The 27,130-nt window shown below is 45.2% G+C and overlaps 1 protein-coding gene across 3 annotated transcripts in view; it reads left to right on the top strand.

The window, feature by feature from the left end:
* The window catches only part of IFT52 (intraflagellar transport 52), a 58,775-nt gene that overhangs the window by 29,788 nt on the left and 1,857 nt on the right, over positions 1 to 27,130 (top strand). For all 3 annotated transcript variants that reach the window (XM_050806529.1, XM_050806528.1, XM_050806531.1), the window contains 5 exons: positions 807 to 875; positions 3,709 to 3,863; positions 17,270 to 17,357; positions 18,496 to 18,604; positions 24,233 to 24,378. In XM_050806529.1, coding sequence (XP_050662486.1) covers positions 807 to 875; positions 3,709 to 3,863; positions 17,270 to 17,357; positions 18,496 to 18,604; positions 24,233 to 24,378 — 567 coding nt within the window. The remainder of the gene's footprint in view (positions 1 to 806; positions 876 to 3,708; positions 3,864 to 17,269; positions 17,358 to 18,495; positions 18,605 to 24,232; positions 24,379 to 27,130) is intronic.

Here is a 27,130-nt window from a genome sequence, read left to right as displayed (position 1 = left end):
AAGTTTCATTATGCTGGGCACAGCAGCTCATGCCTATAATCCCACCACTTTGGGAGGCCGAGACAGGCGGATCACCTGAGATCAGGAGTTTGAGGGCAGCCTGACCAACATGGTGAAACCCCATCTACTAAAAATACAAAAATCAGCCGGGCCTGGTGGCAGGTGCCTGTAATCCCAGCTACTCGGGAGGCTGAGACGGGAGAATCATTTGAACCCAGGAGGCAGAGGTTGCAGTGAGCCGAGATCACACCACCACACTGCAACCTGGGCAACAGAGCGAGACTCTGTCTCAAAAAAGAAAATAAATAAAAAGTTGCATTAGGGTGACAAAAACCTTTGAGTTCTCATATGATTTCAAGGCTGGCTACCCTTTTCTGAATCACTGCTTTAATCTTTTTTCCTTTATCATTTTTCTTGATGTAATTCTCTAGTCCTGACCTTCAGCTTTTTCTTTTTTTTTTTTTTTTTTTGAGATGGAGTCTTGCTCAGTCACCCAGGCTGGAGTGCGGTGGTGCGATCTCGGCTCACTGCAAGCTCCGCCTCCCGGGTTCTCGCCATTCTCCTGCCTCAGCCTCCCAAGTAGCTGGGACTACAGGCGCCCGCCACTACGCCCGGCTAGTTTTTTGTATTTTTAGTAGAGACGGGGTTTCACCGTGTTAGACAGGATGGTCTCGATCTCCTGACCTCGTGATCCGCCCGTCTCGGCCTCCCAAAGTGCTGGGATTACAGGCTTGAGCCACCGCGCCCGGCTCAGCTTTTTCAAATAACCAACTGTCCTAATTATGTACTTTTTTTTTTTTTTTTAGGATGTTGTTTTCCAGTGGCTCACAACAGGAGACATCCACCTAAACCAGATTGATGCCGAAGACCCAGAGGTAGACACTGCAAATTATTAGAAACTTTTAAATGAAAAATGAGTCCAGCTTCTCAGTATCACTTCTAACAGCTCAAAAGGAAAACACGTCTGTCTTACCTCATCTGTAAGACAAATGGAAAGAAAGGATGATTTGGGGGGGATGAAAGCCATATTGTAAAAAATAAGTCAATAAACAAAATATGTAATTAATCATAGAATTAATTGGAGGGGAACATACATACATATAGTATGTATATAAATTAGAATTTAAATTATGGGCACTCTGGCCCAAACTTTCAAAATGAGCATCTGTAGAAAAATACTTTTTTCAGAAGTATGAAATTTTCTCATAAAGAAACAAAGACTATCAGAATTTATGTTGTAAACTATAATTTTGTCGCCTTTAGATTTAACAATTCTAAAGGCATTATGATAATATTCATCAGACAAGTGAGAGTGGTGAAACCAGCACAGCGAAATCACCACTGGCTCTTGGACCTTATACAGGTTCTTTCTGACCATTTTTCTTCCTAGTTTTCTTTATTTTTTAAAAAAATTTATTGTATTGAGATGGAGTCTCGCTCTGTTGCCGAAGGCTGGAGTGTAGTGGCGCAATCTCAGCTCACTGCAACCTCCATCTCCTGTCCAAGTGATTCTCCTGCCTCAGCTTCCTGAGTAGCTGGGATTACAGACGTGAACCACCATGCCTGGCTAATATTTGTATTTTTAGTAGAGGCAGGGTTTCACCATTTTGACGAGGCTGGTCTCAAACTCCTGACCTCAAATGATCCACCTGCCTCAGCTTCCCAAAGTGCTGGGATTACAGGCATGAGCCCCCCGCCCAGCCTTCTGGTTTTCTTATCTGTGAACAGGGGATGCTAATACCTGTGTTCTCTGCCTCACAGGATGATTATGCGGGCTAAGTTAATAGATGGTAATGTGTCAGGCATTGTATGCCATATACTTCCTCATAAGTCATCTTATTTAATCCTCTCAACTGCCCTGGGAGGCAGGTGGTCTTATTCTCATTTTATAGATGAGGAAACTGAAATCCTTCAAGATCGCAGTGTGTTCAAATGGCAGGCAAGTGCAGAGCCAGGATCCAAATCCAGGTCTCCTAATTCAAACTCTACTTACCCTACAATTGTTTCTCTATTTCTTAAACTCTGAAATGTCAGGAAAATAATTTCCTGGCCATTGGTCATGGGAGGTAGGTGAGAAGACAGTCAAAGATGGCTGTCCACTGACTGCTTCCTCCCTCACCTAGGGACATGGCTTCTCAGAGACTGATTTGGGTTAGGAAACAGGAAAGCTGCATGTCTAAAGTATTTCCTTATATGGAAACATTAAGCATATGGATATTTTGCTTCATTATTTAAGTGTAATATATTTAACTACTCATGGCCAGTTGCGGTGGCTCACGCCTGTAATCCCAGAACTTTGGGAGGCTGAGGCGGGTGGATCATGAGGTCAGGAGATTGAGCCCATCCTGGCTAACATGGTGAAACCCTGTTTCTACTAAAAAATTAAAAAATTAAAAAAAAATTAGCCAGGCATGGTGGCGAGCGCCTGTAGTCCCAGCTACTCAGGAGGCTAAGGCAGGAGAATGGCATGAACTGAGATCGCGCCGCTGCACTCCAGCCTGGGTGGCAGAGTGAGACTCGTCTCAAAAAAAATATATATATATGTGTGTGTGTGTGTTTGTATATATATGTATACATATGTGTATATATGTGTATACATGTGTATACATCTGTGTGTGTATACATATACATATATGTGTGTATGTATATATATGTATATGTATACATATATATTTAACCACTATCCTGTTGGCAGGCATTTAGGTTTTCCTGGTCTTTTACTGTCACTAGTCCACAGCATGTGTCATGACTGAGGGCTCTCAGCAATGCTAGAGGGATGTCCTTGGCTAGGGGAGAAGGACTGGTATCTAGTGTACCGGTGGAGGAACTGTCTGTACTGGTGTCACAGGTACTCTGGCATGTACCAGGAGGAAAGAAGCAGATAGGGCCTGGATGCTAGTGGGTAGGTACATGTTATGGTGGGAGCTTGTGGACTTTCTTTCATGATTTCCTCTATTTTCTTACTAAAATAGAAAATAGGGTCATTGCTAAAATGGTGAAAAGGAAAACCAGTTTTTTTTTGAGACAAAGTCTTACTCTGTCACCCAGGCTGGTATGAAGTGGTTTGATCATGGCTCACTGCAGTGTTGACCTCCTGGGCTCAGGTGATCCTCCCACCTCAGCCTCCTAAGTAGCTGAGACTACAGGCACACACCACCATGCTCAGCTAAATTTTTTTGTATTTTTGTAGTGACAGGGTTTTGCCATATTGCCCAGGCTGGTCTCCAACTCCTGGGCTCAAGCGATCCGCTCACCTCAGCCTCCCAAAGTGTTGTGGGTGTGAGCCACTGCACCCAGCTGGGAAAATCATTTTCATGGCTGAACTGGAAAAAGGGGAGTATTGTCTAGAAGAATGGGAAAGTGGGTAGACTACAGAGATGTAGTTGATTGCTGAGTGCTCAAGATCAGAGATCATGAAATTAAAAGACCAGTTGACAGGGTTGTGTGTTTCTCCAGCTGTGTTCAGCCATGTGAGTACTGGTGTAATTGGAGAGTTGGATTTAGCCAGTGCTGGGGTTTAGCCAAGTTAATTTTGTTCCTCTTTCCACATAAATTAGCTTATTTAAGGTTTAGTGGTCAGTGATCATGAACAGTAAAATTTCTTGGCAAGAGAGTATAAATGTTGCAGATTTAGACCTGAGACGGGAGATTTGACAGAATAAATGCTTGTTCTTGCTGTGCTGAAAGGAATCCTCTTGTGGCTTTCAGATTTCTGATTACATGATGCTGCCCTACACAGCCACCCTATCAAAGCGGAATCGAGAGTGTCTCCAGGAGAGCGATGAGATCCCGAGGGACTTTACCACCCTCTTTGACCTGTCCATCTTCCAGCTGGATACCACCTCCTTCCACAGTGTCATCGAGTCAGTACCTGTGGGCCTCTGAGCTACACTGCACTCTATTCTGAGTGTTTGGTTTGGAAACATGAGCCTGGGAACGGGAGTTAGGGTTATAGTAAATGTGGCATGCAGAACATGTTCTCAGATCTATGATGAGGTCAACAAAGAAACTGGGCTGGGTATGAGGGGTTGATGTAGAGAACTGCCAGAGGTTATTACCCCTGCGTGTTCCAGATTCTGGACCAGGCATTTAGGGTGACCAGCTTGTTTAATTTTTCCCCAGACTTCTGGTTTTAGCACAGAGAGTCCCAAGTCCCAGGAGCACCCTCAGTAAATGGAGATGGTTGGTCACCCCCATTTCTCCCTGGGTATCTGGGCAACTGGTAATGCTATTAACTGGCACTAAGAATGCAGGAAAAGGAAAATTAGCCAGGCGTGGTGGCAGGCTCCTGTAGTCCCAGCTACTCGGGAGGCTGAGGCAGGAGAATGGTGTGAACCCGGGAGGTGGAGCTTGCAGGGAGTCGAGATTGCTCCACTGCATTCCAGCCTGGGCGACGGAGCAAGACTCCGTCTCAAAAAAAAAAAAATGCAGGAAAAGGAAAGATACATGGGCTGTGTTCTGGGCACTTTCAGTCTAGTGCAGATGTACAGGTGGAACTACGAGTTTAAAGATGAAAAGGTCTGTAAGGCCATTAGGGAAGCTGTGGGATGGGATGAGGACATCAGGGACAGCACAAGAATGGGAATTGGCCTTGAGACAGGACCTCACAACTTTCAGTGCTTGAGAGGCAGGAGAAGAGGGCCAAAGACCGAAGCTGGGGAAAAGCAGTTAAATGTACAGGATGGCGGGCAGCATCTTGAAGGGCAAGAAGGAGAGGAGAAAATGACACAAGCAGAGGGGTTCAGAGAGGGGCCAGGGCTCATCTTCACTATTTCTAATCTGAATTTCACTACTCAGGGAGAAAATTTGGTTAGCTTGTCTTCCTTTCCCACCCCTCTGTATCCGGAGACCAAGAGCCATACCTTATCAACCTGGAATCCTCATTGCCTAAGACCCAGAGCCCAGCACATCCTGGGCATTTGGGGGATGTTTGTGGAATTAACATGCTGCCATTCTCCCCATGCTTTGCTTATACATCCACTCAGCAAATATTTGTGGCACAACTACTGTTCCAGGATCTTGGGATGCTTCAGGGACCTCAATAATGAAAATCTTTGCCCTTTTGTAGTTTATTATCTAACAAAACAGACAGGCATCAAGACATTTCTATATCTGTGATGTAAATTAAAGAATATGTTAGAAGATGATTACATACGTCAAGCAGAATACTGGGGAAGGGGAGTGCCAGGCACATTGCATTTTTAATAGGGTGATCAGGCCAGGCGCGGTGGCTCATGCCTGTAATCTCAGCACTTTGGGAGGCCGAGGTGGGACGATCATGAGGTCAGGAGTTCGAGATCAACCTGGCTAACATGGCAAAACCCCATATCTACTAAAAATACAAAAATTAGCTGAGCACGGTGGCAGACACCTTGAAACATGGAGTGGTGAAAACGCAGTGCCAGAGTTCAGTTAGGCTTTAAATCCCAGCTACTCAAAGGCTGAGGCAGGAGAATCGTTTGAACCCAGGAGGCAGAGATTGCAGTGAGTCAGGATTGCACCATTGCACTCCAACCTGGGTGACAGGGCAAGACTCCATCTCAAAAAAAAATAGGGTGATCAAGATGACGTCATTGAAAAGGTGATATTTGTGGAAAAACTTGAAGGAGGTGAAGAATTTAGCCTTGTGGCTATCTGAGGGAAGAGTATTCTGGGCACAGGAAACAGCCAGTCCTAAGACTGCAAGACGGAGGAATGCTTGATATATTCTAGGAAGAGCAACAAGGCCATTGTGGCCACTGCAGAGTGAGTAGGGATGAGAATGGTGGGAGATCAGGCCTGGCCTACTTGTTTGCCTCTGCAAGGACTTCCTGGGCTTTCACTCTGGGTGAAAAGAGGAGCCACTGGGAGTTCTGAGCAGAGGGGTGGCATAATGACTTCCTTATATCCTGAATGTCAAGGAGCAAGAGTGGAGTTGGGGCCTGAAGGGAGCTGTCGCAGTAATTCAGGCATGAGATGATGCTGGCACCAGCCAGACGGGAGCAGTGGAGGTAGTGAGAAATGGTCTGATTCTGGATGTATTTGGAAGGTAGAGGCAACAAGATGTGCTACACAGTTAGGATGTGGGAGGTGAGAAGGAGAAAGCTTGGTCTGAGCAGTGAGAAGGATGAAGTTGGCCAGGGATGGTGGCTCACACCTGTAATCCCAACACTTAGGCCGAAGTGGGAAGATCTCTTGAGCCCACAAGTTCAAGACCAGCTTGGGCAACATAGGAAGACCCCATCTCTACAAAAAAGCAAAAAATTACCCAGGTGTGGTGGTGCACACCTGTAGTCCCAGCTACTTGGGAGGCTAAGGTGGGAGGATTGCTTGAGCCCCAAAGGTTAAGGCTGCAGTGACCCACTCCAGCCTGGTCAACAGAGAGAGAACTTGTCTTAAAAAAAAAAAAAAAAAAAAAAGTTACAATAACTGAGTTGAGAAAGACTGTGAGTAGATTTTGCAGGAAGAGCAGAAGTTCAGTTTGAGGTATATGGAGTTGAGATGTCAATGAAGTTTCCAGATGGTGTTGAGTAGCAGTTTTATATGTTAACCTGGTGGTCAGAAGAGATATCTGAGCTATACATTTAATGTGGGAGTTTGGGGGCACATCTGTATCTGTATTTCATCTAAAGCACACAGCACACATCTTTTCCTTTTTTTTTTTTTTTTTTGGAGACAGAGTTTCACTGTTGTTGCCCAGGCTGGAGTGCAGCGGTGCAGTCTCTGCTCACTGCAACCTCTGCCTCCCAGGCTCGAGCAATTCTCCTGCCTCAGCCTCCTGAGTAGCACCACCATGCCCAGCTATTTTTGTATTTTTAGTAGAGACAGGGTTTCACCATGTTGGCCAGGCTGGTCTCAAACTCCTAACCTCAGGTAATCCACCTACCTCAGCCTCCCAAAGTGCTGGGATTAAAGGCGTGAGCCACAGCACCTGGCTCTATTTTCAAATCTATAAAATCAGGATGAATCTTTTTTCTTATTTTTTGCCTGTTTTTCTTTCTTTTACTTTTTTTCTGTTTTTCAGGATGAATCTTAACAATAGATGATGTATTAGTTTAATTAGCAGCATTTTTTTCCTTTCAGTGAACCATGAACTATGATGCATCTTACCTTTGGTGGATTCTTAGATTTGATTAAATATGGTAGATAGTATTTAAAGCCATGTGACTGGATGAGCTCACAAAGCGTTATAAGTGTTGATAGAGAAAAAAAAAAGACCATCTTTTGAGCCCTGGGGCACCCCAGAGTTCAGAAGTTAGGAAGAAACAGAAAAACCAGCTGGGCATGGTGACTCACACCTGTAATCCCAGCACTTTGGGAGGCTGAGGTGGGTGGATCACTTGAGGCCAAGAGTTTGAGATCAGCCTGGCCAACATGGTGAAACCCCATCTCTACTAAAAATAGGAAAAAAATAGCTAGGCATGGTGGCACACACCTGTAGTCCTAGCTACTTGGGAGGGTAAGGCAGGAGAATCACTTGAACCCAGGAGGCAGAGGTTGCAGTGAGCCAAGAAAACACCACTGGACTCCATCGTGGGTGACAGAGCACGACTCCATCTCAGAAAAAAAAAAAAAAGGAAAGGGAGAAATAGAAAAGCCAAAAGAAGAGATGGAAAAGCAGTAGCCAGTGTGAGATGAAGAAAATCAAGTGCATGGTATTCTGAGAGGCAAGTAAAGAAAGTCTGTCAAGATAGAAAGGGTCATCAGCTGTGTCAGATACTTCTTATGGGTCATAAAAAATGAGGGCTGAGAATTTATCTTTGGATTTAGCAACATGGAGGTCACTGGTGATCTAGACAGAGTCTTTTTTATGAGATGGTGAGGGTGAAAGCTTATTTGGAGTTGGTTTAAGAGAGAATTGGACATAACAAATATAGATAGCTCTTTTGAGGTATTTGCTACAGAGAGAAACAGCAGGGGCAAGGGCCAGGGTCAGTAGCTAGCTGGAAGAAGTAAGGTCAAGAAGGTGTTTTTTAGATGGAAGAAGTCGCAGTATATTTTTATACTGGTGGGAATGTTCCAGTAGAGAGAAAAATGGATAATGTAGGCGAGAGTGAGGAAAATGACTGAGGTGAAACACGAGATAAGCAAGAGACAATGGGAAAGGGGGTTTGGTAAGTGGTCTTCTTAGCTCTTTTTTTTTTTTTTTAAAGACAGGGTTCCACTGTTGCCCAGGCTGGTCTGGAACTCCTGGGCTCAAGCAGTCCTCCCATGTTGGCCTCCCAAAGTGTTGGATTATAGATGTTAGCCACCATTCCCAGCCTGGTCTTTGCTTTTGTTTTTATTATTTCATATATATATATATATGGTCTTTTTTTTTTTTTTTTTTGAGATACAGTGTCATTCTTTACCCAGGCTGGAGTACAGTGGCACGATCTTGGCTCACTGCAACCTCTGCCTCTCAGGTTCAAGTGATCCTCCTGCCTCAGCCTCCCTAGTAGCTGGGACTACAGGCGTGCACCACCACACCCAGCTAATTGTTGTGTTTTTAGTAGAGATGGAGTTTCACCATGTTGGTCAGGCTGGTCTCAAACTCCTGACTTCAAGTGATCCACCCGCCTCAGCCTCCCAAAGTGCTGAGATTACAGACATGAGCCACCACGTCTGGCCCAGTCTTAGCTTTTAGACAGGAGCATGGATCATTTAGTCAGTAACAGATGGGAAACATGGGTGCAGACTCTGGTGGATGAGAAAAGTTGTTGATTGAAGATTATGGAAATTCTTAGGACTTCAGTCTTTTTGATGAAATAGGAAACAAGATCATCAGCTAAAAATTGCCAAAGAAGCCGGACACGGTGGCTCACGCCTGTCATCCCAGCACTTTGGGAGGTGGAAGCGAGCAGATCACGAGGTCAGGAGTTTGAGACCAGCCTGGCCAATATGGTGAAACCCCGTCTCTACTAAAAACACAAATATCAGCTGAGCTTGGTGACATGCACCTGTAGTCCCCGCTACTCGGGAGGCTGAGGCAGAAGAATCGCTTGAACCCGGGAGGCGGAGGTTGCAGTGAGCCGAGATTGTGCCCTGCGTTCCAGCCTGGGCAACAGACAGAGTGGGACCCCGTCTTAAAAAAGAAAAAAAAAAAAATTGCCAAAGAGATAATGGAGATTTAGGAGAGAAGGCATATATTAGGCCTCTAGGGGAGTGGGAGAGGGAGTGGACAAGGTTTCTTTGGAAGGATTTGCCAAGCAACATTAAAGGCCCACTGGAGACTGGAGGTTTTGGATCGAAAGTTCTACAAGCCGGTAGGGTGGTATGTTTTCCTCCAAACTTGTTTAGCTGTGTGGCTACAGGCAGGGTGGGCCCAGACATGGATTTAACCATTGTGATTTTGTCAAGCAAGTGGTATAAAGAGGAAGGGGCATTATCTTTTGTAAATGCCCAGGAATTATTTAGTTGAATGTTTTAGTATAAACAGTAACTGCTATGTATTGTGGTTTTAATTAGCTTATTTTGTAAAACCTTATACATCATATCCAAAAGCTCTGTTGTCGACTTAAGTTTTTTTTTTTCCAAGACAGAGTCTTGCTCTATCGCTCAGGCTGGAGTGCAGTGGCGCCATCTTGGCTCACTGCAAGCTCCGCCTGCCGGGTTCACACCATTCTCCTGCCTCAGCCTCCGAAGTAGCTGGGACTACAGACACCCGCCACCATGCCCGGCTAATTTTTTGTATTTTTAGTAGAGACGGGGTTTCACCGTCTTAGCCAGGATGATCTCAATCTCCTGACCTTGTGATCCGCCCACCTCAGCCCCCCAAAGTGCTGGGATTACAGGCATGAGCCACCATGCCCGGCTTCGACTTAAGTTTTACAGACATTGAACACCCACTTTCTTCCAAGAGCCTGCAAATACTACCAAATTTACTGTTTACAACAATTCTGAAAAGTAGAGAATAGCTCCATAGTTAACTTCTAAGAAGCTGAGGCTTGGGACGATTTGCTCTAAGTTAAACAGCTACTAATCAATCCCTGACTAACAATTGTCCTTAGCTCCCCTCTTATCTCCCTTTCCTTCAATATTAATAACAACTAACATTTATTTTAGTTAATAACATTTATTTATCAGGTAGCAAGTACCATGGTATGTTCCTTATGTACTTTGCTTTATCATGTAACAACCGCAGTGAGGTCGTTATCTCCATTTTACATCTGAGGACACTGAGGCACAGAGAAATTACATGATTTGCTCAAAATCACACAACCAGTTTTCATTGGGACCTGAATTTGAAGCCAGGCAATTTTAACTCTGAATCTGGGAGGAAATTATCTGAAAATTTGTTACTGTAGGAGGTGAGGGTGCTTTTAAGAAACAGCGGGACCAAAGCCTCCAGAGCTACCAGGGCATGGCATCTCCATCACCCCTTCCACAGGTGACAGTCCAGTTACAAATCCTGTAGCTCCTGGCTGCATGTTTGGCTCTTAACTTGCTTGGTTTTGAGCTCTCGTGTTCTCTTCCTCCTCTGCAGCTCAGGGCTTTTCTTGGAATAAGAAAAGATACATCTGACCACGCCACTAGCCAGTTGCAGTCTGACCAGCTTCTGCTGTTTTGGCCTAATTCTCCCCTGATATGTTTAAACCAGGTCATTATGATAACTTCAGTGTTAAATGAAGGATTAATTGGAACTGCCTACTGTCTTAGTGTCAGCAGAGTCAAATAGTGGATGTTTCAGAGACTTAGACAACTCTTGTATTTGTCTTACATACCACAGCAGAGGCCAGTCGTTACTGGCTTCTGTTGTCTCTATGGTAAGCTCAGATATTTTTATTTGCTAGTAACATCTTTCGGTAGTTTATGTTTTCTGAGTTAAAATTCAGTTAGGCTTTAAATATTTATGTCAACTACAGGGTGTTGCTCTGAAGTAATTTCATTTGTCCACTGGGTGTTTATCAGTGCCTGTGGAGTATGAGGTAGAGGCAGATGGTGTGGAGTCCCTGCCCTTAGAGTTCATGGATGGGCTGGGGCTTGAAACATGGAGTGGTAAAAACGCAGTGCCAGAGGTCAGGCCATACCCGAAAGATCTAGTTCAGCGCCATTTCACAGATTGATGTTTAGCTTTGGCATCTGTTCTTCCCTTGGTTTTAAGATCAGTTTCTCCAGTCCCCTACCCGGCTCCCATCACGTCATGTTGGCTAATGGTAGGAGGATAATTAGGGCAGGTGGTGAGCAGAGTGGAGGACGGGAGACTTAATGGGACAAAGCCTTGGCTCCAGCACAGTCAGCTCTCTCCGGGGACAGCAAGTGGAAATAAATTCATACCAGGGGTAGCTGAGGCTAGGACTCAGCAGCAGGATTCTTTGTGAGCAGGTAGTAAGAACTTTAGTTTAAAACTGCCCCTAATCACTTTTGATTTGGGGGCAGACCGAATTAAAGATTCTGGTTGGCAGAGATTGGCTACGTCTGAGTTCTGATCTTGCCTTTGTCCCATGTTAACCATATAACTTTGGGAAGCTACTGTTTATCATTCCTATACCTCAGTTTCTTCTACAAGAGATTTTATACCCACTTTCCACAGTTGTATTGAGGAGTAAATGAAATAAGTTTAAGTGCCTAGCACAGGGTTGGCATAACACATGGCGTGTAGCAGGTGCTCCATAAAAGTTATTTCTCTTCCCTCTGTGGAGATTTGCTGCTCAGTGCTAGGAAAGATCCTCCCCAAGCACCTGGAAATAGTGGAGGAGGTGACAGCGGTGAGCTCAGCTAGTCGTCTTTCTGCAGTCACAGACCTCACTCATAGAAAAAGCTGCCGTGGTCTCTGCCCACTCATTGGCACTTGGTTTTCTAGCTTAACTTTGAAGGGCCACAAATAAATATACAAGTTGAGCTGGATGACGATATTTTACTTTGCCTCTTCCCCAGAAAAGTTTAGCCAGCTTAAAAAATTGCGTACAACGCAAAATATTTGAGAGAATGAAGACAAAGGAGAAGCCACAATAGAAAAATAACACAGGGGTAAGATGAGCTCTCAGCTCTGTAGGCTCGCTCCTAACACCGATCCTCTGCTGGAGTCCCTCTGGCTGGCCTGCTGTTCTGTGAAAATGCCGGGCACCCTTCTGCCTGTTCTTGCTGTTGCCTCTTCCAGGGACACTTTTTTTTTTTTTTTTTTTTTTTTTTTTGAGGCGGAGTCTTCACTCTGTCACCCAGGCTGGAGTGCAGTGGCACCATCTCGGCTCACTGCAAGCTCTGCCTCCCGGGTTCGCGCCATTCTCCTGCCTCAGCCTCACGAGTAGCTGGGACTACAGGCGCCCGCCACCGCGCCCGGCTAATTTTTTGTATTTTAGTAGAGACGGGTTTTCACCGTGTTAGCCAGGATGGTCTCGATCTCCTGACCTCGTGATCCGCCTGCCTCGGCCTCCCAAAGTGCAGGGATTACAGGCGTGAGCCACCGCGCCCGGCCTGACACTTTTGGAGAAAACTGCATGACTTCCCCCCACCGTCACTCAAGGCTCCTCTGACAAGCCGCACTCCATGCCCCTTCCCTGTCTCTTTCTCCTCTGATTTGTGTGTGTGTGTTTTAGATGAAGTTTCACTCTTGTTGCCCATGCTGGAGTGCAATGGCGTGATCTTGGCTCACTACAACCTCCGCCTCCCGCGTTCAAGCAATTCTCCTGCCTCAGCCTCCTGAGTAACTGGGATTACAGGCATGCGCCACGACACCCAGCTAATTTTGTAGTTTTAGTAGAGACGGGGTTTCTCCATGTTGGTCAGACTGGTCTTGAACTCCCGACCTCAGGTGATCCACCTGCCTCGGCATCCCAAAGTGCTGGGATTACAGGCGTGAGCCACTGTGCCTGGCCTATTGGTCTTCTTAATACTTATCAGTTCCTGACATCTTTTTTTTTTTTTTTCCCTGAGACAGAGTACTCTGTCTCCCAGGCTGGAGTGCAATGGTGCGATCTCGGTTCACTGCAACCTCCGCCTCCCCGGTTTAAGCAATTCTGCCTCAGCCTCCCGAGTAGCTGGGATTACAGGCATGTGCCCCTGCGCTTGGCCAGTTCCTGACATCTTACTAGTTTTTTTGTTTAATGTGTGCCTCCCCTCCCCCTACAATGTAAGTTCCGTGATGGCCTGCCTTGGCATCTTCTTTTACTGTTGCTGTACTCCTCCTGTGTAGAACTGCCTGGTACATAGTGGATATTCAGTAATTATCTGTTGAGTGAGCACACAGAGGTGCATATTGTACAGATCTGTTTACTTGCCAGAAACAGACTTCATATTTGACTCCTGTGTCTTAATGGTGAAAAGAAATTTTAAAAAACCACAGGAGTTACAAGATTCACTGTGTCCATCGGGCAAAAACAAAAAGCTTATTTAGGAGAAACCTGATATGAAACTTGAAAGAAATGTTTCTTTTCAGTTCTCAGTGAGTAATAATATATGATATGGTAGAGAAGATTCCTGAAAGGATCATTATATTATTTATAACAACACATTTTGTCTGTTTTTAATTTGGACTTTATTATATTCTTAGCTTTATCTTTTTAAAAGTCAAAATTGGCCAGGCTTGGTGGCTCACACCTGTCAATCCCAGCACTTTGGGAGGCCAAGGCGGGCAGATCACCTGAGGTCGGGAGTTCGAGATCAGCCTGACCAACTTAGAGAAACCCCCGTCTCTACTAAAAATACAAAATTAGCCGGGCATGGTGGCGCATGCCTGTAATCCCAGCTACTCGGGAGGTTGAGGCAGGAGAATTGCTTGAACCCGGAAGGCAGAGGTTGCGGTGAGCGGAGATCGCCCCATTGCACTCCAGCCTGGGCCATAAGAGCAAAACTCTATCTCAAAAAAAAAAAGGTCAAAATTTTGTATCTTTCAAATCATGTATTAACTGCTATTTGTAATCCACTATGATTAAAACAAAATTTGGGGCTGGACACAGTGGCTCACACCTGTAATCCCAGCACTTTGGAAGGCTGAGGCAGGTGGATCACGAGGTCAGGAGTTCAAGACTAGCCTGTCCAACATGGTGAAACCCCATCTCTACTAAAAATACAAAAATTTGCTAGGTGTGGTGGCATACGTTTGTAGTCCCAGCTGCTTGGGAGGCTGAGGCAGGAGAATTGCTTGAACCTGGCAGGCAGAGGTTGCAGTGAGCCGAGATGGTGCCACTGCACTCCAGCCTGGGTGACAGAGTGAGACTGTGTCTAAAAAAAAATAAGTAAATAAAAGAGAATTTGGCTGCCTTAGGTGAGCAGTTAACACCAATCAAAAGAAAATTTAAGATTGAAGTAGCTGTAAAGAGTGATGAAGACCCTTATTCCCAGGAAATCAATTTCCATCTTTGGACAAATCTCAATACCAGAAACTGATTTAAGAAGAAAAGGCTGAGGCCGGGCGCGGTGGCTCAAGCCTGTAATCCCAGCACTTTGGGAGGCCGAGACGGGCGGATCACGAGGTCAGGAGATCGAGACCATCCTGGCTGACATGGTGAAACCCCGTCTCTACTTTAAAAAATACAAAAAACTAGCCGGGCGAGGTGGCGGCGCCTGTAGTCCCAGCTACTCGGGAGGCTGAGGCAGGAGAATGGCATGAACCCGGGAGGCGGAGCTTGCAGTGAGCTGAGATCCGGCCACTGCACTCCAGCCTGGGCAGCAGAGCGAGACTCCGTCTCAAAAAAAAAAAAAAAAAAACGAAGAAAAGGCTGGCGGCCGGGCGCGGTGGCTCAAGCCTGTAATCCCAGCACTTTGGGAGGCTGAGGCGGGTGGATCACAAGGTCAGGAGATCGAGACCATCCTGGCTAACATGGTGAAACTCCATCTCTACTAAAAATACAAAAAAAAAAAAACTAGCTGGGCGTGGTGGCGGGCGCCTGTAGTCCCAGCTACTTGGAGGCTGAGGCAGGAGAATGGTGTGAACCCGGGAGGCGGAGCTTGCAGTGAGCCGAGATCATGCCACTGCACTCCAGCCTGGGCGACACAGCGAGACTCCGTCTCAAAAAAAAAAAAAAAAAAAAAAAGAAGAAAAGGCTGGCTCACACATGTAATCCCATCACTTTGGGAAGCTGAAACAGTAGCATCTATTGAAGCCAGGAGTTCGAGATCAGCCTGGGCAACATAGTGAGACCTTGTCCCTACTAAAAATTTTTTTTTAAATTAGCAAGGCATGGTGGTGCACATCGCTCCAGTACCTGCTCGTAGTCCTGGCTACTCAGGAGGCTGAGGTGGGATGATTGCTAGAGTCCAGGAGTTCAAGATTAAAATGAGCTATGATTTGTACCACTGCACTCCAGCCTGGGTGACAGAGTCAAAATTTATTTCAAAAGTAAGTGTTTAGATGGTGGTTTTTGTGCATAAATAAAAAAAATAAAAAAATAGAAGAAGAAAAAAGATAAAGCACATAATACTTTAAACATATTGATGCATATGAGTGAGATGGGAAGAATAAATTCAGATTTCAAAGTTGGAATTAATATAGGTATTATTATTATTTTGGAAGGGGAAATCTCGAACCTTTACACTAAATCAAAGAAAAAAGTCAGAATTTCTACCAGTCACCAAAGAAAGTGAAACACTACATATCTACATGAGTATCTGAAAAAGGCAGAAACTAGACTAACTGCCATGAAATTAAATTCCATTAAAATATTTCTTTGAAATCTCATTGAAATACGTTAACATATTCTGATCTAAAATGAAAAAGGATTTAACTATGTAATCTATGTAAGTTAGAATGCATATTCTATTTAGAGAGTTGATTAACATTGATATTATTTTATGAGGTTTTTGTTTTTAACTTTTAAATTCAGGGGTACAAGTACAGATTTGTTAGCTAGGTAAACTTGTGTCATGGGGGTTTGCTGTACAGATTATTTCATCACCCATGTGTTAAGCTTAATATCCATTAGTTATTTTTCCCGATCCTCTCCCTCCTCCCACCCTCCAACCTTCCATAAGCCCCAGTGAGTATTCTCCCCTATATGTCTGTGTGCTCTCATCATTTAGCTCCCACTTATAAGGACATGTGGTAGGCTGGGCACGGTGGCTCACGCCTGTAATCTCAGCACTTTGGGAGACCGAGGCGGGTGGATCACGAGGTCGGAGTTCAAGACCAGCCTGAACAACATGGTGAAACCCATTTCTACTAAAGATATAAAAATTAGCTGGGTGTGGTGGCGCGTGTCTGTAATCCCAGCTACTTGGGAGACTGAGGCAGGAGAATTGCTTGAACCTGGCAGACGGAGGTTGCAGTGAGCCGAGATCGTGCCACTGCGCTCCAGACTGGGTGACAGAGCAAGACTCTGTCTCAAAAAAAAAAGAAAAAAGGACATGTGTATTTGGTTTTCTGTTCCTGTGTTTGTTTGCTAAGGATAATGGCCTCTAGCGCCATCAATGTGCCTGACAAAGGACATGATCTCATTCTTTTTTTTTTTTTTTTTTTGAGATGGAGTCTTGCTCTGTCACCCAGGCTGAAGTGTAGTGGCGCCATCTCAGCTCACTGCAACCTCTGCCTCCTGGGTTCACACCATTCTCCTGCCTCCGTCTCCCAAGTAAGTGGGAATACAGGCACCCACCACCACGCCCGGCTAATTTTTTCTGTTTTTTGTAGAGACAGAGTTTCACTGTGTTAACCAGGATGGTCTTGATCTCCTGACCTTGTGATCCGTCCACCTCGGCTTCCCAAAGTGCTGGGATTACAGGCGTGAACTACTGCGCCTGGCTTTTTTTTTTTTTTTTTGAGACAGAGTTTTTGCTCTCTTGCCCAGGCTGGAGTACAATGGCATGATCTCTGCTCACTGCAGCCTCCACCTCCTTGGTTCAAGCAGTTCTCCTCCTCAACCTCCTAAGTAGCTGGGATTACAGGCGCCAGCCACCACACCCAGCTAATTTTTATATTTTTAATAGAGACAAGATTTCACCATGTTGGCCAGGCTGGTTTCAAACTCTTGACCTCAGGTGATCCACCTACCTCGGCCTCCCAAAGTGCTAGGATTATAGGTGTGAGCAACTGCGCCCAGCCTCTCTCATTCTTTTTTATGGCTGCGTAGTATTCCATGGTGTATATATACCACATTTTCTTTATCTAGTCTATCATTGTTGAACATTTGGGTTGATTCCATGTCTTTCCTATTGTGACTAGTGCTGCAGTGAACATATGCATGCATGTGTCTTTATAATAGAATGATTTATATTCCTTTGGGTATATACCCAGTAATGGGATTGCTGGGTCCATTGGTATTTCTAAAAATAGTACTGAACCACTGTATTTCATGGAGAACAGCACAGTGTGGTCAGTTAGACATGCTGTGTTATGGTGTCTTATCTTGATCCCTGCTTTTTTGTTTGATTATGAACACAGGGCTCACGAGCAGCTAAATGTGAAGCATGAACCGCTCCAGCTCATCCAGCCTCAGTTTGAGACGCCTCTGCCAACCCTTCAGCCTGCGGTGAGTAGGTGTGCTTGGGGGATCCCACTGCAGAGCCCCACTGTTGCCCTTATCTTGTCAGCAGGCCTTCACCGTGGTCCCTTCCATGTGCCATTTGTGGCACTCCTTGTGGAGTCATAGTGCTCTGTCTCTAAACATGCATGGACACCTAATTTGTTAATGTTCTATAGAGACTTCCGTGTGGTATGCTTCCAAATTGAGGAATCAAGGATGTGGAGCCTTCTGGCTATTAAACATTTCCCATTCCCATCTTGTGGGGTTGGAGGGCATATATGAGATTTCTTGGATAAAAAGGAAGAAAACTGTACTGCCATTCCAGGTGTCAGGGCCTGATTCATAGCATAATTCTCACAGCCCAGGGGATAGTTATGGCTATGTGTGTAAATAGGTTATTTTTCAACATTTCAGTCCAACATTCACTCAACTTGCCTTTAAAATTACCTTGTCTCACCACATTCTGAAATGTTATGAGCCAGTTGGCTTGATCTTGCTTGGTAGCTTGAAATTGGCCATGGTGAGAGGATTTACATTACAGAAAATGGTAAATGCTACAAAAGAGGCTTTCAGTTTTGTTTTGTTTTGTTTTGAAAGTAGTTAAACATTTACCCGCATACCATTGGTTCATACCTGCAAAATCTGACTCCAGGTTCAATACTTTCTACACTAATCTGCATCTGGTTCTCCAAATAACTTCCATCCCTAAAAACTTATGATTAAATGAGAAAAAAGTTGTACAATCAAATGTTCAACACAAACCTAAGTCCCAAGCTTTGTGTCATCATTCTGAGTTAATTAGTGTTGGTATGTCAGCTTGGTCAGTTTAGTGGTAATTAGAGCTGGTTCCACTTGGTTGTTTACAGTGGGCTAGTAATCTTTCTTGATATGGGTCTCATGGGTGAGGGTAGACGAGGTGATGGGAGTTTGGGTACTTCATCCTCGGGGAAGAGCTGAGTTACTGTTCTGTAGTGATTTCCATGTGGTGTGGTTCCCAACTGAGGAATTAAGGATGTGGACTTCCTTATTCTCCTTGTGTCTCGTCACTGTTAGTTATGACTTTGGACAAGCTCTTTCTTGAGAGACTTTATTTCCTTTACATTATCCTCCCGCATTTCTAAATGATGACTTTATTTCCTTTTAGGTTTTTCCTCCCAGTTTCCGGGAGTTACCACCTCCACCTCTGGAGCTATTTGATTTAGATGAAACGTTCTCCTCTGAGAAGGCACGGCTGGCTCAGATTACCAATAAGTGTAAGTTTGGCCAACTTTTTTTTTGAGACGGAGTTTCACTCTTGTTGCCCAGGCTGGAATGCAATGGTGCGATCTTGGTTCACTGCAACCTCTGCCTCCCAGGTTCAAGTGATTCTCCTGTCTCAGCCTCCCGAGTAGCTGGGATTACAGGTGTGTGCCACCACGCCCGGCTAATTTTTGTATTTTTAGTAGACACGGGGTTTCATCATATTGGTCAGGCTGGTCTTGAACTCCTGACCTCAGGTGATCCTCCCACCTCTGCCTCCCAAAGTGCTGGGATTACAGGTGTGAGCCACCACGCGTGGCCTAAGTTTGGCCAACTTTTAAACTTTGTTTTCTCTTATGAGTTTTATTTAGTCATGAATTTCTGAGGATTACTATGAGAGAAAGCTTAGAGTTTGTTTAGGGAAAACAAAATATGAATAGGAGTATAAACTTAACATTCTTATTTATGTCATATAAATGATGTTGGTTGTTCTTCTCAAGGCTATTTAGTTCAGTGAATAAGAACATAGTGCCAAGCAGAAAGCCAAAGGTCTCAGCTTTGATCCCTGTGAGTCCATAGTTCTGACCTATTGAGAGACCATAGAATTAATCTTGACCCTGGCTGCCACTTAGCAAATCTCAGTCGGTGGTCATAGGAGCAGCTAAATAAGGAAATTGAGTCAGGGCCCAAAGAATCATAGAGACTTCAGACTGGACAGGATCTGAGAGAGAGCCAAGTGTGCCCACCTTGACATGTGGATGAAGAAATAAGGCCCCAGGCCACACAGCTTCACGATGAGTGGTCCTCCTGACTTTTGGTCTGGGGCTGCTCCCGACATGAATTGCCTCCAACACAGCAAATGGCTCTGCATATATATGCTCAGAGGCATAAAATTAACCATCCACTTTGAGGCAGTGGCCCCACTCCTGGAAGTCTAATCTAAGGAGATTATATATATATTTTTTGAGACGAAGTTTCACTCTTGTCGCCCAGCCTTGGGTGCAATGGTGCAATCTCGGCTCACTGTAACCTCCACCTCCTGGGTTCAAGCGATTCTCCTGCCTCAGCCTCCCAAGTAGCTGGGATTATACGCACCCACCACTACACATGGCTAATTTTTGTGTTTTTAGTAGAGATGGGGTTTCACCATGTTGGCCACGCTGGTCTAAAACTCCAGACCTCAGGTGATCCACCGGCCTCAGCCTCACAAAGTGCTGGGATTACAGGCATGAGCCACCGCGTCCAGCCAACTTCTACACTATTTATTTTAAAAATACGAGAAACTCGAGAGGCTGAGGTAGGAGGATCGCTTGAACGTAGGAATTTTCACTGACCACCTTGCCGCCCGCCTGGGTGCTGGGATTACAGCAAGACCCTGTAACTCTACACTATTTATTTTAAAAATACGAAAAAGGCTATATTTTGAAAAAATGGGCAACATAGCAATTTTAAAAATAAAAAATAGAAAAAACTATAAATTTGGGAATAGCTTTAATGTCCATTAGCAGAGGAATGGTTGTAAACTGCATCACAATCATTTGGTAGGAGAATATGTAGTCATTATAAAAGAGATTCACAAAGGCTAGGGAATGACTCATATGACACAGACAAAATTTAAGAGAGAAGCCTGAATGAAGGAAGCAAGATACAAAACTGCATGTACAAGAGGATACCAGCTATGTCAGCAACATCTGTATGTGCCCAAAGCCCAGAAAGAAGTAAGCAAAATGGAAATAGTTCAGTGTAAACAAAGACCTTTACTGCATCTCTATTCTGTGCCAGGCATTGCTGTAGGTCCTGGACAATCAAAAATGAGCAGGACATAGTGATAAGTCCAGGAGGAATCACAGAACAGTGAAGAAGCAGAAGCTTTGACTTGGCATTTCTGTTTCTAGCAACTGTCCTATGGAAATCCTTGTGGAAATGCAAAACAAAATATATATAGCTATATAGATATTTATAGCATTCAAAAAATTGGTAACAGTCTAATGGTCCATACATTAGTAGGGGGATTGGTTTAAAAGTGTGTGAAATAAGCCTGGGTCACATAGATCGCATCTCTACCAAAAAAAAAAAATTGCCTGGGCAAAGTGGATCATGCTTATAATTGTAGCACTTTGAAAAGCCAAGGCGGGAGGATCAGTTGAGGCCAGGATTTCAAGACCAGCTTGGACAACATAATGAGACTTTGTCTCAAAAAACAAACAAAATAAAGGGCTGGGTGCGGTGGTTCATACCTGTAATCCCAGCACTTTGGGAGGCCAAGGTGGGTGGATCACCTGAGGTTGGGAGTTCAAGACCAGCCTGACCAACATGGAAAAACCCCATCTCTACTAAAAATACAGAATTAGCTGGGCGTGGTGGCGTATGCCTGTAATCCCAGCTACTTGGGAGGCTGAGGCAGGAGAATCTCTTGAACCCAGGAGGTGGAAGTTGCAGTGAGCCGAGATTATGCTATTGCACTCCAGCCTGGGCAACAAGAGCGAAACTCCATATAAAAAAAAAAAAAAAATTTAAGTAGCCAGGTGTGGTGGCACACTTCTATAGTCCTAGCTACTTGGAAGTCTGAGGTGGAAGGATCACTTGGGCCCAAGCGTTGGAGGCTGCAGTGAGCTATGATACACTGTTGCACTCCAGCCTGGGTGACAGAGGGACCCTGTTTCTGAAAAATAAATAAATAGAAACAAAATAGAATATTACATATCTGTTAAAAGAAAAATGTAGCCTGGGCACAATGGCTCACACCTGTAATCCCAGCACTTTAGAAGGCTGAGGCAAGAGGATCACTTGAGACTGGCCTGGGCAACACAGTGAGTCCTCTTCTCTGTAGAAAAATAAAATTAGCCAGGCATGGTGGCTCACTCATGTAGTACCAGCTACTCAGGAGGCCCAGGTGGGAGGACTGCTTGAACCTAGGAAGTCAAGGCTGCAGTGAGCTAAGATTGTGCCACTGCATTCCAACCTGGTTGACAGAGCAAGACCCTGTCTCAAAAAAGAAAAGGCCAGGTGCAGTGGCTTACCCCTATAATCCTAGCACTTTGGGAGGCCAAGGCGGGTGGATCACAAAGTCAGGAGTTCAAGACCAGCCTGGTCAAGATGGTGAAACCCTGTCTGTACTAAAAATAAAAATAAAAAAATTAGCTGGGCGTGATGGCCAGTGCCTGTAATCCAAGCTACTTGGGAGGCTGAGGCAGGAGAAGCGCTTGAACCTGGGAGGCAGAGGTTGCAGTAAGCCAAGATCATGCCACTGCACTCCAGCCTGGGTGACAGAGTGGGACTCTGTCTCAAAAAAAAAAAAAAAAAAAAGAAAAGAAAAGAAAAGAAAAAAAATGTAGGGCATAAACTTTGACATGGAATGTCCATAATACATCATTAAATGTGATCCCATTTTTGTGAAAACTTATATTTACACACAGAAGCAGACATAACAATAATAATTCTGGGTAGTTGGTGGCAATAGAACTAGGATGAAAGATTGTTACAGCTGTGGGTTTGAATGTCTTAGTAAAAAATATACGTTTCTATCATAACTTAAAATGCAAATCAGAGGGAGAATAAAGAAATTACAGCCGGGCGCAGTGGCTCACGCCTGTAAGCCCAGCACTTTGGGAGGCCAAAGCAGGCGGATTACTGGAGCTCACAAGTTCGAGACCAGCTTGGGCGACATGGTGAAACCCCGTCTCAAATACAAAAAATCAGCCAGGCGTGGTGGGGCACACCTGTAGTCCAAGCTACTTGGGAGGCTGAGGTGAGAGGATCGTTTGAGCCTAGGAGGCGGAAGTTGCAGTGAGCTGAAATCATGCCACTGCACTCCAGCCTGGGTGATAGAACCAAACCTTGTCTCAAAAAAAACAAAAGAAAAAGAAAGAAAGAAATTACAGTATAATAGGCCGGGCATGGTGGCTCACTCCTGTAATCCCAGCACATTGGGAGGCCAAGGCAAGTGGATCACAAGGTCAAGAGATCGAGACCATCTTGGCCAACATGTTGAAACCCCGTCTCTACTGAAAATACAAAATTTAGCCAGGCATGGGGGAACATGACTGTAGACCCAGCTACTCGGGAGCTTGAGGCAGGAGAATTGCTTGAACTTGGGAGGCAGAGGTTGCAGTGAGCTGAGGTCGCACCACTGCACCCCAGCCTGGCAACAGAGTGAGACTCTATCTCAAAAAGAAAAAAAAAAAGAAGGAAATTACAGTATAATGTGAGAAGGGCAGTAATGGCTGTCCATCCTACACGTAGGGCTCCAGAGGATGGCTTCACAGAGCTATGTTGTTGGTGGAATTATGGGTGATTTTTTTCTTCTTTAATTTTCTTTCTATAATATTGTTTGTTTTTTGGGGTTTTGTTTTGAGACCGAGTTTTGCTCTTGTTGCCCAGGCTGGAGTGCAGTGGCGCGATCTCGACTCACCACAACCTCAGCTCACCGCAACCTCTGCCTCCCAGGTTCAAGCGATTCTCCTGCCTCAGCCTTCCTGAGTAGCTGGGATTACAGGCATGCACCACCACACCCGGCTAATTTTGTATTTTTAGTAGAGACAGAGTTTCTCCATGGTGGTCAGGCTGGTCTCGAACTCCCGACCTCAGATGATCCACCTGCCTTGGCCTCCCAAAGTGCTGGGATTACAGGCATGAGCCACCGCGCTCAGCCTTGTTTTGTTTTTGAGATGGAGTCTTGCTCTGTTGCCCAGGCTGGAGTGCAGTGGTGCGATCTTGGCTCACTGCAACCTCCGCCTCCCAGGGTCAAGCAATTCTCCTGCCTCAGCCTCCCGAGTAGGGATTACAGGTGCACCCCACCATGCCCAGGTAATTTTTTTGTATTTTTAGTAGAGACAGGGTTTCACCATGCTGGCCAGGCTGATCTCAAACTCCTGACCTTGTGATCCGCCTACCTTGGCCTCCCAAAGTGCTAGGATTACAGGCGTGAACCTCCAAGTCCGGCTGTTTTGTTTTGTTCTGTTTGAGATGGAGTCTTGCTCTGTCGCCCAGGCTGGAGTGCAGTGGCGCAATCTCGGTTCACTGCAACCTCTACCTCCCCGATTCAGGCTACTCTCCTGCGTCAGTCTCCCAGGTAGCTGGGATTACAGGCCTGCATCACCACATCCGGTTAATTTTTGTATTTTTAGTAGAGATGGGGGTTTGCTGTGTTGGCCAGACTGGTCTTGAACACCTGACCTCAAGTGATCTGCCTGCTTCAGCCTTCCAAAGTGCTGGGATTACAGGCGTGAGCCACCACGCCCAACCAATACAATATTGTTTTAGTAAATGCTATTTTTAATTACCCATATGCTTTTCTCATAGTGATCTTTGTTGCATTCAGGGAATGATAATTTGATTTCCTACTCTTGCACCTGTTCTTTCTAATATAGGAATACTAGATCTGAGGAATAGGAAAGCCAGTACCAGTCCAGTTTTATTCTAATTAGGAGTGTCACACTTCTGTCCTAATTTATAAAAGCAGCACATTAGAGAGCGCTAGAGTTTTTCAGTGTTGAAATCCTGCAGTCACATTACTTTAGGAAGAGGTGAGTGATCTTAGGAAATATGGAAACACGATAGGGCATACCTGAAACACACTAAATCTGTACTTTGGGAAGGGCAGAAGTTAAGAATTAATCTAACTACTACTACAACTGTCTTAGGTACTGAAGAAGACCTGGAATTCTATGTCAGGAAGTGTGGTGACATTCTTGGAGTAACCAGTAAACTACCAAAGGACCAACAGGATGCCAAACATATCCTTGAGCATGTCTTCTTCCAAGTGGTGGAGTTCAAGAAATTGAACCAGGTACAGAGCCTACAAGACATAGTGTAGTGGGAGCCCCTCCAGTACTGGTATCATCCATGAACTGTGCTTTTCATGTTTTATGATGTTGATTTAGCCTGCAAGTATTTATTGAGCATCTACTACGTGAACAAAACAGACAATAATCCCTGTACTTATGGAACCTATGTACTAGCTGGAAGATATAGACAATAAGCAATAAACATAAGTGAGTCACATAGGATGCTAGAAAATGGTAAGTGCTTTGGTTTAGAAGTAGAGGCCAGGCACAGTGGCTCACACCTGTAATCCCAACACTTTGGGAGGCCGAGGTGGGCGGATCAGCTGAGGTCAGGAGTTCGAGACCAGCCTGGCCAACATAGTGAAACCCCCTCTCCACTAAAAATACAAAAATTAGCTGGGTGTCATGGTGCATGCCTGTAATCCCAGCCACTCGGGAGGCTGAGGCAGGTGAATCACTTGAACCCGGAAGGTGGAGGTTGCAGTGAGCTGAGATCGCACCATTGCACTCCAGCCTGGGCAACAGAGTGAGACTCTGTCTCAGGAAAAAAAACAAAAACAAAAAAACAGCTGGGTGTGGTGGCTCACACCTGTAATCCCAGCACTTTGGGAGGCCGAGGCAGGTGGTTCACCTGAGGTCAGGAGTTCAAGACCAGCCTGGCCAACATGGTGAAACCCCATCTCTACTAAAAATATAAAAATTAGCCAGGTGTGATGGTACACGCCTGTAATCCTAGCTACTAGGGAGGCCGAAGCAGGAGAATCTCTTGAACCCAGGAGGTGGAGGTTGCAGTGAGCCAAGATGATACCACTGCATTCCAGCCTGGGCAAGAGAGTGAGACTCTGTCTCAGAAAATAATAATAATAATAGAACTGGGTAAGAGGGATCAAGTGTGCTGAGTGTGGCCATGATGACTGGTGAGTATTAAATAGGGCAATCAGGGTGGGCCTCATTGCAAAGTTGTATTGGAGCAAAGACTTGAAGGTGTTAAGGGACTTAGCCATGCAGATTTCTGGGAGAGGAGTGTCCCAGGCGGAGGGGAGAGCTGTGCAAAGTTCCTAAGGCTGGGCTGTGCCTGGTATGTTTGATGAACGGCAGTGATGCCAGTGTGACAAGAGAACAGAGGAAAGGATAGAGCATTGGAACATGAGGTTAGAAATCATCTTTCTCAGGCCGGGCACCGTGGCTCCCACCTGTAATCCTAGCACTTTGGAAGGCCAAGGCAGGCGGATCACAAAGTCAAGAGATCGAGACCATCCTGGCCAACATGGTGAAACCCCATCTCTACTAAAAATACAAAAATTAGTTGGGCATGGTGGTGCATGCCTGTAGTCCCAGCTACTCGGGAGGCTGAGACAGGAGAATTGCTTGCACCCGGGAGGTGGAGGTTGCAGTGAGCCAAGACTGCGCCACTGCACTCCATCCAGCCTAGTGACAGAGCAAGACTCCGTCTCAGGAAAAAAAAAAAAAGAAAGAAAGAAATGATCTTTCTCTGACCGAGGACCAATAACTTTAAAATTATCTCTGGCCTTCTTTTTTCCATTCCTTGACAGGATTTCAAAAATTGAATGCCCAGCCAGTGTTGGTAAATAGGCATTCATACCCTACTGATGGGAGAATAAGTTGGTTCCACTTGTTTTTTTTTGTTTTTTTTTGTTGTTTTTTTTTGAGACGGAGTCTGGCTCTGTCGCCCAGGCTGGAGTGCAGTGGCCGGATCTCAGCTCACTGCAAGCTCCGCCTCCCGGGTTTACGCCATTCTCCTGCCTCAGCCTCCCGAGTAGCTGGGACTACAGGCGCCCGCCACTGCGCCCGGCTAGTTTTTTGTATTTTTTTTAATAGAGACGGGGTTTCACCGCGTTAGCCAGGATGGTCTCGATCTCCTGACCTCGTGATCCGCCCGTCTCGGCCTCCCAAAGTGCTGGGATTACAGGCTTGAGCCACCGCGCCCGGCGTTGGTTCCACTTGTTTGGAGATATTTTCATAATACTGTTGAAAAGCCCTAAAATGTATATACCTTTGACCTATTCTAATCTTCAGAATTTGTTTTAATAATATAATTCTGAATATGTGCAGATTTATCAACCAGGATTCTCAGTGCAGCATTATTTTATAGAAGAAAAATCTTCGTCAATAGGGAACTGGTTAAGGGTACATCCATAAGATTAAAAATGTTTTTAAAAATGTTTGGCTGGGCATGGTGGCTGACCCCTGTAATCCCAGCACTTTGGGAGGCCGAGGCGGGTGGATCACTAGGTCAGGAGTTCAGGATCAGCCTGACCAACATGGTGAACCCTCATCTCTACTAAAAATACAAAAATTAGCCAGGTGTGGTGGCGTTTGCCTGTAATCCCTGCTACTCAGAAGGCTGAGGCAGGAGAATTGCTAGAACCCGGGAGGGAGAGGTTGGCAGTGAGCCGAGAACATGCCATTGCACTCCAGCCTGGGAGACAGAGCAAGACTCCATCTCAAAAAAATAAATAAAAAATAAAAATAAAAATGTTTAAGGACTTGGGCCAGGCGCTGTGGCTCATGCCTGTAATCTCAACACTTTGGGAGGCCAAGGTAGGTGGATGGATCACTTGAGGTCAGGAATTCTAGACCAGCCTGGCCAACACGGTGAAACCCCATCTCTACTAAAAATAAAATATTAACTGGGTGTGGTGGCCCGTGCCTGTAGTCCTAGTTACTCAGGAGGCTGAGGCAAGAGAATCGCTTGAACCTGGGAGGCGGAGGGTGCAGTGAGCCAAGATTGCA

The sequence above is a fragment of the Macaca thibetana genome, chromosome 10, assembly GCF_024542745.1.
Source record: "Macaca thibetana thibetana isolate TM-01 chromosome 10, ASM2454274v1, whole genome shotgun sequence".
Taxonomy (NCBI): Eukaryota; Metazoa; Chordata; class Mammalia; order Primates; family Cercopithecidae; genus Macaca; species Macaca thibetana.
The sequence above is the reverse complement of the archived record's forward strand: the minus strand, read 5'-3'. Positions and strand labels throughout refer to the sequence as shown.